Source organism: Pieris brassicae, chromosome 13 (assembly GCF_905147105.1).
Source record: "Pieris brassicae chromosome 13, ilPieBrab1.1, whole genome shotgun sequence".
In the NCBI taxonomy this organism is placed as follows: Eukaryota; Metazoa; Arthropoda; class Insecta; order Lepidoptera; family Pieridae; genus Pieris; species Pieris brassicae.
In genome coordinates, this window is record NC_059677.1 from 2,149,103 (window position 1) to 2,165,168 (window position 16,066).

Genomic DNA, 16,066 nt, shown 5'->3' on the forward strand with positions numbered 1-16,066 from the left:
ATCGGTTGTTAATATGTTCTTCAACATAAGAAATAATATTTGCTGATATAACCTTATCTGGCATATTTTACAGAATGAAGTTAACGCTATCAAATGGGATCCCCAAGGACAACTTCTAGCATCTTGTTCTGATGATATGACATTAAAGATTTGGTCTATGAAGCAAGATACCTGTGTTCATGACTTGCAAGCTCATTCTAAGGAAATATACACTATAAAGTGGTCACCTACTGGACCAGGGACTCAGAACCCCAACATGAACTTAATATTAGCAAGTGCCTCTTTCGATTCCACTGTGCGTCTTTGGGATGTGGAGAAAGGTGCATGTGTGCACACACTCACTAAGCATACAGAACCTGTATACAGTGTTGCCTTTTCTCCAGATGGAAAGTTCTTGGCAAGTGGATCATTTGATAAATGTGTCCATATTTGGTCCACACAAACAGGATCTCTAGTTCACTCATACAAGGGAACTGGGGGTATTTTTGAGGTTTGTTGGAATTCAAGAGGCACTAAGGTTGGTGCAAGTGCTAGTGATGGAAGTGTATTTGTTTTAGATTTACGCAAGCTATAGTATGAGGTTATTGGTTAAGGATTTTATACTACCATAGCTTCTGGTTTTCACATTATTGGAGATAACACAATAATTAAAAATAATTAAGTAGTTATTAAATGAATGATACACTATAGATCTACTTTTGTTAAAGGAATTATATTTGTGAAATTTATATCTGAAAGAGACATTGAGAAAAATACAATATGTGTATTATACAGCTTCTTTGAGCTTGGCAACTTGTATAAATATGTAGCTAACCAATAAACAACTTAGAAAATGCATAGATTACATAGTGTAGCATTGATAAAAAGTTTGGCTAATCAAAATACTTATTTAGCCATTGGGTAATATAGACAAGGTGCCAATCAAAGAAATTCTTAAACTGGTTATTTTATTAACTTGAATTTGTTATTGTCTTACAAGAATGTATTAAAATAAAATATTGAACTTTTGTCTGAGCAATATCAAATTTTAATATGTTTCCTATACTTTGAAATATAAATCAGCCTTTGTAATTGGCAATAGAAAATGACATGAAATTAATATATAAGTTTTTGATAAAAGGCCTATTTTTTGTTAATGCAACTTCTAGAACCCTTAGCGTAAAAAAGGAATCACACACATTTAAATTTATTATTTATTTAATCATTTTACTTCCATTGGTCTTTTGTAAGCCAGTAAATTTTCATGGTCATAAAGTCTATGTAGTTTTTCATACATGAATTTAAAAAAGTATAATAACTCATCATATTGACCATTGTATGGCTTACACTGCGAGTGGTTTTCGTCTTTATGAACTGAATACTCCTGTGTTAGTTCAGATACATAGTTCTTATCACAACCCCATGCACAAATGTGTAGTTCTAACAAAAATTGATGCAAAGCTTCAATTGTTGACAGATACCAACGTGGACTACCTTTTTGATGGCGCCAAAAGTGTGAAACTCTATTCTGTAAAACAACTTTTGGTATGCATTGTAGTCTGCTATCAGCAAATATTCCTTTGCTTTGATTCCAAGTACTGTCAATCAACACAAGTCTATCAATAGGTAAATTCTCACTGTGGCAAATTCTATGTACCTGATTGTTATTAAATATTTTCTTCATTAATGTACCAACATTATAGCCATGGGGCAACTCTGCTAACAGGTGGTCTGAATATGACTGCTTTTCATGTTTACCAGTAAACAACTCAGGTACTGTGCAAGCATCAGTCCCAGGATAAAGGAGAACCACTCTTTCATCTTCATCATATTGTGGTATATTGGGGTATGTAAAAATGTTTACATGTTTAGGGGCTAAAACTGCTGCATGTGCAGATGTGCTCTTTCCATCAATTTCACGCTTGTGTTTTATTATATCAACTTTGATAGGTAGCTAAAACATATTTTAAAAATAAAATGTTTGTAAGAGCACAATGCCACATGACTAAAATGAGTAATACATATCTTACATTACAAAATGGAATTCTACCCTCTAGAGTGGAAACCGGCACGTAACAAGTGTAACAAAAATACATCCGGGATTTATAACAACGTGGACATGGATTCCGACTTTTTAAACTAAGCAAAACATCGGAGTCACTTATTTTCAATCCACCGAATGGATTTTCTTCCTGCTTCCTTGCTTCAGGACTTTTTGGATTCATTTTGTCACAAAATTGGCTTGGTAGGTAAATCGTACACTAATTTTAAAATTTATTAATAAAATAGTAAATAAAAGTAGATGATATATTCTTTGAATAATTAATAAATATTGTTTATTGTTTCCATATTTCTGTGAATGAGTTCACAGTACGTAATGATGCACGAATCAGTGTTGCCAGATAGTCTCGGGGACGTACCCTTAGGCTAATCTGATTTCCCCCCAGAAATCCTCTAGGATGCCCTCACCAAGCGGATCATGCGGTGACATGGGCGACGGTCATATTAAACGAATATACAATTAGTGAGGTTAACCACACGGATCCTATTTTTACGATCTGCTCGTACTCTACTTTAATTTCAAAATCAGGAATGTGATATACAATACTAAAAAAACTGTAAAAATTGGCGTGTTTTTGAAATTTCCCTTGAAAATTGAATTTTTTAAAAATTCGATGATAGCGATTCCACTCTTCAAAATGTTATCCAGTCAAGAACCAAGCGTTGTGGTTCATAGTTGTATATTTGTCAATTCAAAAAAAGCATTCTGATTTTAATGATATTTATGTTGCGTTTTCGGACTCATTATTATTTAAAATAAAAATTGAAAAAATATCGACTACTGACCATTGTACGAGTATAGTTTGGATTAAGTCATTATTAAGCCTACATCTACAATACACACTTGACCGTGAAAGTCGTCGGTAGTTATTAATAATGTCAGTTTTTTATTAATGTTTTCATGGATGTCAAGATAAGGAAAATATTTTGTATATTATCTGTATGTTTCAAAGAAATTTGCTTCTTGTTCTAGGGTTCCTGTGGGTTTTATCTATTTTCGTTATTACGTCAAATAGTGTAGGTAGTGAATGAATTTGTGGTTTTTTGATTTCAGTGCGGTGATAAAAATATAAAGTGAAGGTAAATTAATATTATTCTTTTATATTGTATGTTATTTCATTTCTATCCGAGTATTTCAATAAATTCATTTTAAAATCGTTATAAAATGTAAATAAATTAGTCGATGACGCCATTTTGTCGCGCCGGCTGATCGGATAATATTAATTTTCAGTAGAAAAAAGCGATAATTTCGCCTAATATTTTGTAGTTATATGGGTCCATATGTTTAGAAGTTATTGATAGTAACTAGACCGTAATAGAATAAAAAAATCTCTATCGGTGTGGCAGTATCGATTATATATTTTTCCTGTCGCAAATGCATGTTAGACACACCAATGAATACTTAATTTTATAAATTTTAACAGCTATTATAATGTAAATTCGTTACATATTGTTATAATAGCAAATATTTTCTTTAATTTCAAATTTGTCTATAAAATTAGTTTTTAATTTGAAATTAATTGAAGTTTTTCGTAGCAAGAAACGTATTTTTATTGTCTTACGCCTTATTATTTTATAAATATATTTGCAGAGAGAAATGATTAATGTAATGTTGTAATAATGACAATATCAATGAAGGAACAAGAGCCTGTGCCTGGGGAGGTAACTATCTTAATATTACTTCTAGTTTAAAATAATAATAATAATAAGTAATTTAAATCTTAAGTCATCTTTAAACTTAAATTATTTAATTTGTATTACTTAATACATTACAAATTCAAGTTTTGTGTTCAATAATTTTCAAAATTAGTAAATTATAATATTATTTCTCGTAGATCTCATTTCCTCTGGGAAAATTGAGAATCTTAGAAGAAAAAATTTCAAGCCCTCGTTGGGTTGTGCCTGTGCTGCCTGAACAGGAGTTAGAGAGTTTACTTATTGCTGCCACAGAGCTTGCAGCCAAAGGTTTGTATCCAAGACTGTTAGTTGAGAAGCACTTATAAATTTAATTACCAATGTAATTTTAGGACATTGTTTAACTCTAAGCTAGAAAGTGAAACTAGAGGTTTATCGGGCATAGAAGTCATGATCAAGTGTGTGTTCTCTTAACTCTTGACTATATTACAAAAGAATAATATCAGGAAACACATACAGAAACATGTGGAAGCTGTTGCTGGTGATGAATCCGCAGGATCTGCGGATATGACTTGATGACCAGAAATATGACTGTTCTATGTCCCAGCTTAATACTGTATTGTATTTCTTTTGTTAGATTCTTTGAGAACAAACAATTGATTATTGAAACCAATTAAAGAATTTTAATAGTCCCTTAAAATAATAGCAACAAGATTTCTTTTTCTTTCTTTACACATATCCTTATAAGATAATAAAAATAATTATTTACATAGAATTTAAATAATATTCATACATTTTAGGTGAAGATGTCAATAACCCAGGCTGTCAGCGTTTCTACAATGATGCACTCACATTATCATTTACAAAGATTCTTACTGATGATGCAGTATCATCATGGAAGATTAATATACAACAGTGTGTTCGTTCAAACTGCGAGAAACTTGTTAAATTATGTGCCATGAAACTTGATGATCCCAGATTCTTGAATCTTCTTTCTATGGCATTAAATCCTAACAATAAGTAAGTGATTATAGGGGATAAATGCATGTTATTAGTCATTAGGTCATTGCATATTGCATCACATTTATTATATTTTCTTAATCATATCTTAAATTGTTCTGCAAAGTCAAGGGCAGATAAAAACATCATAAATAAAACATACATAATATATGACTCACATACTTTGTCTGTTTACATTATGAAACCTGAAGGTTTAGTGTTTCATTCCTAGGGCCTTGCATAGTTTATTAAGTTGTAAGGCACAGGCAAACAAATAATGGTCTATGAATCAAATATGGTTTCATATTTCATTTCAAATCAAAACAAAATTATATTATTTGTTTCAGCAAAGCTTTATGTTAAATTGTTTTTGTAGGTTTCACACATTTAATGCGTCAAGAACATGTGAAGGCCTAACTACATCTACTTCACCGGCTAACGGTCAAGGGTCTACTCAAGAGCCAGAGGTTTATGCCAAGTCACAAGATCACAGGACACCCAGAGGATGGCTAGTTCATCTTATTAATGTGTATGTATTTTTTTCTGTTATTACTCAAACATTGCCTTAATGATTCGTAGATATTTTGATTTCTTTGGGATGTTTGCCTTACTCAAGGAAACATGGTATTAAATATTTTAATCATATAAACTCTTTTAAGTTTCCAGTAGATGTGCAGGGTATATTGATATATTAACTATTTATATTAGTTTTAAGTGGCTATGCGCTACATTCAATTTTGAGATCATGCGTTCAATCTGCGACTATACCAATGCATATTTGTTTTAAATCCCCTACTCAATAAAAGAAATTTTGTAAGTTTGAGGTGTATGTGTATTTGTCTGTGCCAATGGATCAATTATGATATTTTTATCAGAAATAAGACATGATCGAGACGGTTTTTTATATGTTAGCTGCGGTCTTACTAAAAATATGAAGTTTATAATTATTTAGAAACAGTTGTGATATCAGGTCGCAGAAATTACATACTTAAATAATTTGAGGAAACAAAAATCTAAAGCTTTACCTTTATTGTAATGTTATAATAAATTTTTACTATATATATTAAATTAATAGAACAACTTATATAACTTAACAGATACCTGTATACTACTTGATGTTAATACACACAGTAGTTAGGCTTAACGCTAACAATCATGTATGCTTTTAAAAGGAAATTTGATTTTAAAATAAATATAATGATAAGTTTAACATAATTGTTATAGATTTGGTCAGACTGGTGGGTTTTCTAAAATAAGGGAACGATTTGAAATCATAATGGGTTTCAAAAAGACAGAATTGACAACATCTGTGAACGAAGAGAAAGTTATCAATGAGATCACTGAGAGTGAGGATCAGAAAGTGGATGTCACTGATAGCATAATCAGCACTACTGACAATATGGAGGTATATCTTCTTTGTAACTAATTATACCCCCTATATATGACCCCTGCCGGCCTTTTTGTTTTGTTATTAAAAAAAAATAGTATTTTAAAGTAAAAACCAGTATATTCCATAGTGCAGATGTTTATATGGTTGGTATGGATGTTTTTTTAATTTTTTAACAAACATTTGTTTCAGGGTTCAATATCGTCTCGTTCTGAACAGCCGTCTTCTCTAGAGATGTCTACATCGGGTGAGAGCAGAGTTGCGGCTGTATGGCAATTATTGAAGCCGCTTGGACTTTGCCACGACCTACTGACGCCTCACACGGTCACCGTTTATCTTTTGCCGGTTCTGGTGAGTACCAAAGGTTTTAGTTGGTTTTAAGGCATGAATCGTAAAATCTTTAAATTTGAATCCTGCAAGTGGTAGAGCAGTGTTGGCCTATTGGTTTCCTGCCAGTTTTAATTCAAATCGAACCCAGGTTGTACTCCAACCTACTTGCCTGTTAGATAAAACAAAACAAAGATATACAAAAAGAGGTCAAAAAGACATAGAATTTTGGTTGACTTGACAACTATTATATTTATTTATTTATTAACATTTCGTTGCAAATAATATAAAAGTGAACATAAGAATTAAAGAGTTAATAACTTGCAGGATTATTGACGCATTTCTTTTCATTTTTTTTCAGGAATGTATCCCGACCCTTCTAGAAAGTCTGACTGATGACGAGTTGAAACGCGAAGCGCGAGGGAGCGAGAACAAGACTGATACAGTATCGTGTTTGATAAAGGCATGCAAATATGTTTCTGTAAGGACACCGAACTATCACAGCCTACTTAAATGTAAGTACATATAAATCAACAACAAACACAACAAATACAAACACCAAATACAAACAAGCTAAAGACACTTGACCAATTATATGCTAAAACACTTTACCAATTACATGATAAAAACACTTTACCAATTACATGATAAAAACACTTTACCAATTACATGATAAAAATACTTTACCAATTACATGTTAAAACACTTTACCAATTACATGATAAAAACACTTTACCAATTACATGCTAAAAACACTTCACCAATTACATGCCAAAAACACTTCACCAATTACATGCCAAAAACACTTCACCAATTACATGCTAAAACACTTTACCAATTACATGATAAAAACACTTCACCAATTACATGCCAAAAACACTTCACCAATTACATGATAAAAACACTTTACCAATTACATGCTAAAAACAGTTCACCAATTACATGCTAAAACACTACCAATTACCTGCCAAACCCCTTCACTAATTAAATGTCTGAAACACTTTACCAATTACCTGCCAAACCCTTTCACTAATTAAATGTCTGAAACACTTTACCAATTACATGCTAAAAACACTTCACCAATTACATGCCAAAAACACTTCACCAATTACATGCCAAAAACACTTCACCAATTACATGCTAAAACACTTTACCAATTACATGCCAAAAACCCTTCACCAATTACATGCTAAAACACTTTACCAATTACATAATAAAAACACTTTACCAATTACATGCTAAAAATACTTCACCAATTACATGCCAAAAACCCTTCACCAATTACATGCTAAAACACTTTACCAATTACATAATAAAAACACTTTACCAATTACATGCTAAAAACAGTTCACCAATTACATGCTAAAACACTACCAATTACCTGCCAAACCACTTCACTAATTAAATGTCTGAAACACTTCACCAATTACATGCTAAAACACTTTACCAATTACATGGCAAAAACACTGATAAATAAGAGGATAAACATTTTATAATGTAGTTATGTATTGCCTAATTAAGAGCTTTTAGGTACATACGTCGAAGCAAGAAAATGCAAGATTTAAGGTCGTAAGCCTACCCTGTAGTTGCATAGGGGCGTAGTAATATTCCGCTCCTATGCTACTACAATGTGGGCCATCGTACCGAATAAGCCAACACGACGGAAATTATTTTTAAGCGCCAAGAGAATTGTAGTGCTATAGTCGATGCATTATGAAACTGAGGCTTCGGGTCATAAATCAAATGTATCCGTCTGTCTCGCTCGCACTTACATGTCTTATGGAGTGATGTAGTGATGCGCGTGAGAATTGTAGAGGTGCATATCGATAACGATAATATTAAATTATGTTAAGTATTGTTAGGAATATTTCTTCGCTATCTGAATATAAAAGTTTTTAATTTGTAAGATTAAATGTTTGTTTTGCTATAGAGAAACTGTATGGCTAAATAACAACACTCGTAACGACCAATCACGAGAGAGTGCGTGCGCAGATACGAACCAATTCGACTTAGGGTCGTTCAAGAAATGAGCGTACCGTAATTCTTGAAAGGCCGGCTACACTCGCGAGCCTTTTGGCAATGTGAGTGTCCATGGGCGGCGGTATCACTTAACATCAGCTGTGCCTCCTGCCTGTTTGCCTCCTATTACATATAAAATAATCTAAGTATCAATAATGGGTTGCATTGAGTGCATATTCCCACCCTCAGTGACAGTTATTGCCTGACTCAGTTCAAAATACGTCCACTAGAATCACTTCGATGTTACTGACCCATTATATAAATAAAGTAAACAATTCTTAGAACTTGCATTATGCTGAATTCTTGATGAATTTACGTAACAAAAGAAAAGTACCTTCAGACTGTCATTCCATTTCTGTTATATATTGGTGTATACTCGTAAAATTAGCTTTAAAATGTTTATGATACATATGTAAATCTAAAATCATAGGCCATTATTCTAGAATCAATAAATAATTCCAAGGGCTGTCATTTTTGTCTATGGTATTTATGACTGTGCATAAGACGAGATTGTCAATTGAGATACGATTTGAATTGTATATAATGTGTATTCTGTATTGGTGATGATATTATATGTCTATTTTTGTCCCTGATGACACTGATCTATGAAACTAGGTTTTTTAGCATTGATCTTCACCCCCCCTAGAGAATACTTGGAAGCTGGTAAGAGCGTCTCTGTCATGGATATTAGTATTACCATTAAATAAAAATTAACCGTTAGGAAAATAATTTGAAGCCATGCTTAACTAAACTAACTGGCTAACTTCATAATTAATTGAAGTTTCTAGAAAATACAGTTCTAGGCTTAAGTAAATGTGACACAAACTTAGGAAAAATATGATAGCTTTTGTTACCTGTTCTATTGATATAATGTCTTTTAAGATATCCAGCAATCAGAACCGTTCGATAATGTTAGTTGGATGTTTATTAGATGTTGGTAGATGTTAAAATTATTTAGTACGCACCGCAATTTCAGTCACCGCCCAAGAATGTGGCACTGTAGTGGTGTCAAAGGTGGAACAAAATAAAGTGTACTACGAGACTTTGTTGTTTGTTAGAGCCATAATATTGGCTAACGGGTAGGGTAACCGCGTGGATGAAAAATCTTAGTTTTGCACAAGCAACACGCGCTGTAAGATTTTTCATTTTTATTCTTTTATGTTTAACATTTAACTGTATTTGTTATACTTTTTATATGTACAACAAACAATGTACCATCTGCCATCTGTACGTTGTTAAACTAAGCTTATTTGTTCACACAAGAACAAATTATAGAAGTTTTGTAATTTGTATACAATTAAAAAGTAGCTTACACTCAAAGTTATGTAATCTGTATACAATTAAAAAGTAGCTTACACTCAAAGTTATGTAATCTGTATACAATGAAAAAGTAGCTTACACTCAAAGTTATGTAATCTGTATACAATTAAAAAATAGCTTACACTCAAAGTTATGTAATCTGTATACAATTAAAAAGTAGCTTACACTCAAAGTTTTATCATCCGTATACAATTAAAAAGTAGCTTACACTCAAAGTTATGTAATCTGTATACAATTAAAAAGTAGCTTACACTCAAAGTTATGTAATCTGTATACAATTAAAAAGTAGCTTACACTCAAAATTTTGTATAATGTTCTCGTAAACATATGTCTATATTCTAAATAACTGATAAGAGTGTTTCATTTTGTTATAATATGTATATCCGTTTGTATATCTATTATTAGAAGACCTTCCTCCTGCAACCCTAAATGTCTCTTGCTCTCCAATACGAGTAACTTCCAGCGCTCCTCTTCCCGTCACTTGCTAATCAAGCTTGCAGCAGTTCACCCTCACACTGACGTCCTAGCGGTACCTAGGTCGACTGGTTTCCGACTAGTCGGAAAGGCGATATCAGTTGGAAATACTAATAATAACATTTGTTTTTAGCTTTGGAAATGTTTCGGCTGAAGATGATACTGCGACTATTACAAATGTCGTCGTTTAACGGGAAAATGTCGGCGTTGAATGAAATAAACCAACTCATAAGTACGATTTGCCAACAGCCGAAGCCGGAGTGGTTGACGCCGGCCGTGATAACGGTAAGTGTCTTTGGAGAGGTCATTAATGGAGTGTTGGTTGTTTCGTGAAGCGTGTCTTGACAGTGCAGCAACTCTTCTGTCCAGTGTGGACACATGATTCAATAGTTCTGATTACCGAAATTTTTATTGTTTTATATTATTATTTATATATTATAGTAATCTCAAAGATTACATTTAAATACATATATTTCTATCATCTCTTTTCTAGGTGGCCTTTTTTGACGAAGGCCTCCTCCAAATCCCGCCATTTCTGTTTTCACAGTGCAACTCTCTGCCATGTACCACCTGTTGTTTACTGAATCAGTTCTATCCACTTTCTAAATTGTCTTCCTCTTTGCTCCACTTTTCTGTTACACGTGCCACGTGCCCCGCCCATTTCCTTAGTTATTCTTCTTGATTATGTTTTCATTACTTTGTCTATTCTTTTCTTCCCTATTATCCCATTTTTACTTAATAATTAATTTGTTAAGCAAATTGGGCCATGCATTATTTGACAAAAGACTTTCTTCTCGACGATTCGAAGACTTTTGTGGTTTTATTATTGATAGATCATGTGACCGTATCACAGGATTATATTATTCTTTCATGGCCCATTGCAGAGACGGAATTTAAATAGCGTTCAGGGGTCACATATTCTTAACTTTTATGAACAACGTATATACAAGTACTGTGCTAGTTGACCTAAATTAAACCTAGTAGTTATGACACTCCCCTGGACCCAACAATTCATTGTATAAAATAAAATAAAGAAAATAAAAATATGTAAGATTTGGTAACAAAAATATATGTAAGTTTTCCCAGCAGCGTAACAAACTTAACTATAAATTCCTTAATATATAATTTAGTTACATGTTGTATTTTATTTATTTTTGTTTTTGATATTTCAACACGTCTGTGCACGAGTGAGTGAGTGAATGATTGAAGTGTGTAACTACATATTAGGTCTCAACTCATCTCCAACACTGCCTAATAATGTATATTTTATAATTCTTTCTAGACATGGATAAGAGAAAATGGAGTAGTTGATATAGTATTACGTGATTCCTTACACCAGCCCCAATATGTTGAACGGTTGGAGAAAATGCTTAGATTTATGATAAAAGAGAATTCCCTCACGAGAGAGGACTTGGACGCAATATGGAAGGCCCAGCACGGGAAACACGAGGCGATTGTTAAAAATCTACACGATTTGTTGGCTAAGCTGGCTTGGGACTTCACGCCTGACCAGTTGGATCATCTTTTTGATTGTTTTAAGGTATGTCTGCTGTATTCAATTATATATGATATTGAACTAATTAGACCTCTTGAGCTATATTTATGTGGTTACATTTGGTCTACGTTGAAATTCTTATCTCGAGACATAGTCGTCTTGGGCGTTGTCAAATATGTCAAAATTTACAGTGAAAAAATGGTATAACAGCTCTTCAAACTATATTTTTTTTCTTCTTGTTTATGGCTTTTATTTACGCCAACTGGGCACAAGGTACTTCGCCAGTGTCGTGTAGATGGAGAAGACACAAGGGGATTGATCGGTAAAAATAATAATTAAGTTAATTTTGAATATGCACAAAATGAATGGTTGAAATTCGATTGTTAGTTTTGAGACATCACAGACAACACAAATATGAGTAAAAGCATTATTAAATACTGTTTACTAATTATGAATAATCAAACTATATTTAAGTTTGACGTTCATGATTACTACAACTGTCATATTTATGTGTCATGTTATTAGTTATTTCTGTCACTTAACTATATCATGTAGTGTCCGGTGTTAGAGTAAATTTAAAAATGCAACAATCTAATAAGTAACTGTCTATTAATATAAATCTGGTTAATTGGGATCTTAAGGGAGCAAGAATTATGTATCAATTATTGAGTGTTTCCATTAATAAAATTTTCCAATTAAGCAGGTTTAACATTAGAGTTGTCGCATTTACAGAGTATAGGTCGAAATGTATCGTTATTGAAAATAAAATAAAAGTAATGTTTTGTTTTTCCTTGGGCAAAACCTGACTAGACAAACAAATCATATGCAAAAGACATTCAAACCTTTGTTAACAAACCTGTCCCAATATGTCTCACTTATAGAAGGAATTGAGCTCTAGATATATCCAATTATATAGGTAAAATTAAAAAAAAATAACCAGGTTCGAGAAGGATATTGATGGAAAAGATCCGGGACCTCAAAGAGGTTTACCACTTAACCAGGTTTCACTGTATTAGCACTTGAATGATTCTTGTTATATTTCAGGCTAGTTGGTCTTCATCAAGTAAGAAACAAAGTGATAAATTATTAGAAGTGATAAGGAGGCTGGCTGAGGACGATAAGGACGGTGTTATGGCGAATAAAGTATGTAAATAATTAATATATATATAAACATTATTTTAACGCTATATATATTTGTCTTAGTTAAAATAATTTATTTAAATATATAAGTGATAAAATACAAAACCAAAAACAAATTATGAGTTTTATGACCTACTGAATGCCGATCGTTGTCTTTTATTAAAAGTACATATTTTAGCTACAGATGGGAAATTCTTAAAAGGCCTAAAGTAAACTGTATATACATTGTTCTCTTAAGAAGCTCTCTTGTTATTAAATGATAGGTTTAAAGGAGCCCCTGTGGCGCGTAGGCCTTACGTTGGGATATTAAGATATTACTAAGCGGTTATATTCACCCGTTATTATCTCAGAGCCTTTAAACCAGAAATATTTAATTTCTTGATGAACATTCATCATTTTGGTGACAATTTACATTCTCATGTAAAATGAAAACAATGCAACATCGTGTTCGATTCTGATTTGTTAAACGGCCGTAATATAGTGTATATTTAGAACGTATACGTGTTTTTCCAATCTGTTGAAAAAGAGGTATAAACAAGTGACTAAAAAGAGTTGCGTTAAGGCTACCATTGACGATACGTACATTCACAATACTTCCATTTGGATGCATAGCGTCACCTCGAAGTTTGCAATCGTACGGAACGGAAATAAATAATACTATGGATAACAATACTTTACTGGTGGCAGCAGTTGTGTGTATTTTATTAAAAAGACAAAAAACCTATTTAAACAATTTCTTAAAGTGGTAATCTTTTTTTTAACCGTATCTAGGTTGGCTTCTGGATCCTTTGTTTTAAACAATTCCAACAAAGCATTCATCGCTGCATTTCTCTTTTCTCTGTTGTGATAATCAGGATGTTTTACTTGCCATAAACATGGATATGATTTATATTTTTCTATTACTTCCAACACAAAGTCACGCGCGGACAAAGACATAATAAAAAAAATTTATAACGCTTGACAAATACACAGCACATGCACCACCATCGACATCAAAACATAAACTGAAACAATAACCTCAAAAAAATGGACGCCGTTTCGCCCATTCACGGACAATTCGGACTGCTTCCATATGGCGTGGTGCACGTTTCTGACATTGACCGACGGCCGCCATTGGCCTGGACGCATGGATTTCAATCCGTTTGGAATTCCAGAGCTGCCTGACGTCCATCCAAATGGAATATTTTTTTACCATTCATGGGACGATTTTGGACGACGACTACTCCATTCGGATTATCGTCAGTGGTAGCCTTTAGATTGTAACTTGTTGCATTCATAATTGTCGCGTATAAATGCGTATTAAGATTTGACCAATGATAATCAAACGAGGCATACACCCGTGTCGTGTTTTGTTATACATTCCTGCACTCTCACTTGAACAATGCTTAAGCAAATTCAGCAATTGGTCTCTGCAAGACAGAGCAGTGTTGGCTTAACCGTGCCATTCTCATACCTGAGGTATTAGGTTCGAGCCCCGGCACCAATGGACTTTCTGTGTTTATGTGCGTTTAACGATTAACGTAAAGGAAAATATCGTGAAGAAACTGATGTTGTAGACTGAAATAGTTTGCGGCGTGAGTCAGGCACAGTAGACTGAAGAGAGTCAAATAATAAATATTTTTATAATTTCATCTATCATTCAAGAAATATTTATCTTTTTATAGGTGTTAGTACTGTTTTGGAATTTGGCACACTCCGATGATGTCTGCACAGAAATTCTCGATTCGACTTTGGCAAATTTCATAAAAATACTCGACTATAGTTGTAGTCAAGATCGCGATGCGCAGAAAACACATTGGTTAGACAAGTAAGTATATTAAAAGATGTGCCCATGCCTGTCATTTATTTATTCAAGACCATGTATATTATTGTGTTAGTTACTATATTATCCTAAATATTATATCAGTAGGTTAATGTACGAGTCAAGGCTGTACATGCATGCTGGTTCATATCCGGCTCGAACGACCAAATTGTAAAAAGGTTCCTAGGTCACCGGGGTGCTTTAAATAATAAAGGATTTTTGTTTTACTTTATATTAACCACTTGGACAACAATATAATATAAGCGAAATAAGTAAATTAATATGTAACGTATGTACGTCTATCTATACTCTCGGGGAGTAATTACGACGATTTAGAAAACCGTCACGCTTATAAAACTAACAAATCCTGAGTGAAAAAATGTACAGTATTGGCTCGTACAGTTATATTATAAGTATATTCATTCAAAAAATTAAGCAATTATAAAATCACGCACCGCAACAAAACCGCACAGTTTTATTTTACCGTGTAGGCAAGTTTAATCCATTGAAATAACACATGTTAGGGCAACCCAGCCGTATCGCTATTACCGCCAGCATTTTTATCAAATAACGTAACGTATCAAATAACGTAACGGACTAATGTAAGAAATTTTTTTTAATTCAAAATTATTACACTAAAGGTTAAGCTTTTTAAATGTTACTGTTTTTATTTTTCTCTCGATATTTGTTATTCAATAACACACGCGTTATGTATTTTGAGAGTATTGGTTTTGTCTGCTATAAAGAAATCCGTCATTTGCTGTTCTAAATCCAATGTTTAAGACAAAGTGTTGATAAAATTGATCAGTTCCGGTATTCTGGAATTCTTTTTTTGTGCCCTGCCATCCCAAGATGGCAACATCAGCGCATTTTTTATTGCGTACAATAACCAAGCGACCACTATCATATCTGACCCCTTTTTAACACAGTGTAAACGCAATTGGTCAGAAAGATCCGCATGATTAGTTTATATAACCATGTGTATTAAGTTATTCAGGGGATCCGTCTTTGTTATACTTCGTTGGACGAAAGTAAAAGAATTCATAGAATACAGTGGTGGGCATATAATTAGAAACACTTATGAATAAAGGAAGTATAACTTCAACTTACAAATGTTCGTATAATAATTAAAGATCTTGCAATAATGTAATCACTAAAATATATTTATTTTCTGTAAATGGCCGCTTGGATGCCTAAGGGAGTGTTCAAGTATTACGTTACGCATTTTTGGAGATGGACCCCCCCCCCCATGAAACGCGCTGTAACGTTTTTGTATCCAATAGTAAAACCCCCCAGTGACTCTTTATATCTAAAACTTACCATTATGTGGTGTAAAGTACTGGAAAGTGGAAAATAATATTAACAGTAACGCGTAATTTAATTCCCGCCCAGCATCGTAACGTTTTACAAGTGTACACCCTCCTCCCAA

The 16,066-nt window shown here is 33.1% G+C and overlaps 2 protein-coding genes across 3 annotated transcripts in view; one reads left to right on the top strand and one right to left on the bottom strand.

Moving 5' to 3' along the window:
• Positions 1-1,175: 1,175 nt before the first annotated feature.
• Positions 1,176-2,792, bottom strand: LOC123717697 (tRNA-uridine aminocarboxypropyltransferase 1). Its single transcript, XM_045673837.1, has 2 exons — positions 2,010-2,792; positions 1,176-1,933 (listed from the first exon to the last, which is right to left on the bottom strand). Exons 1-2 carry the CDS (start codon positions 2,202-2,204, stop codon positions 1,202-1,204), a joined length of 927 nt encoding a protein of 308 aa, XP_045529793.1. The 5' UTR covers positions 2,205-2,792; the 3' UTR covers positions 1,176-1,201.
• A 46-nt stretch (positions 2,793-2,838) lies between these two features.
• LOC123717696 (probable ubiquitin carboxyl-terminal hydrolase FAF-X) overlaps positions 2,839-16,066 on the top strand; it is a 55,114-nt gene continuing 41,886 nt past the window's right edge. The window contains exons 1-13 of one of the 2 annotated variants that reach the window (XM_045673835.1): positions 2,839-2,918; positions 3,014-3,120; positions 3,632-3,702; positions 3,876-4,005; positions 4,476-4,695; positions 5,051-5,203; positions 5,899-6,079; positions 6,254-6,412; positions 6,750-6,903; positions 10,335-10,486; positions 11,484-11,741; positions 12,741-12,839; positions 14,501-14,643. In XM_045673835.1, coding sequence (XP_045529791.1) covers positions 3,661-3,702; positions 3,876-4,005; positions 4,476-4,695; positions 5,051-5,203; positions 5,899-6,079; positions 6,254-6,412; positions 6,750-6,903; positions 10,335-10,486; positions 11,484-11,741; positions 12,741-12,839; positions 14,501-14,643 — 1,691 coding nt within the window. In that variant the 5' untranslated portion in view covers positions 2,839-2,918; positions 3,014-3,120; positions 3,632-3,660. Of the gene's footprint in view, positions 2,919-3,003; positions 3,121-3,631; positions 3,703-3,875; positions 4,006-4,475; positions 4,696-5,050; positions 5,204-5,898; positions 6,080-6,253; positions 6,413-6,749; positions 6,904-10,334; positions 10,487-11,483; positions 11,742-12,740; positions 12,840-14,500; positions 14,644-16,066 lie in introns of those variants that run through there. The other variant, XM_045673836.1, reaches the window with a different exon arrangement.

Coding starts and splice junctions, on each gene's coding strand:
- LOC123717697 (XM_045673837.1), bottom strand. CDS start 2,204: ATGAATCCAAAAAGTCCTGAAGCAAGGAAGCAGGAAGAAAATCCATTC. Junction 1,934..2,009: donor GTAGAATTCCATTTTGTAAT/GTAAGATATGTA, acceptor AATATGTTTTAG/CTACCTATCAAAGTTGATAT.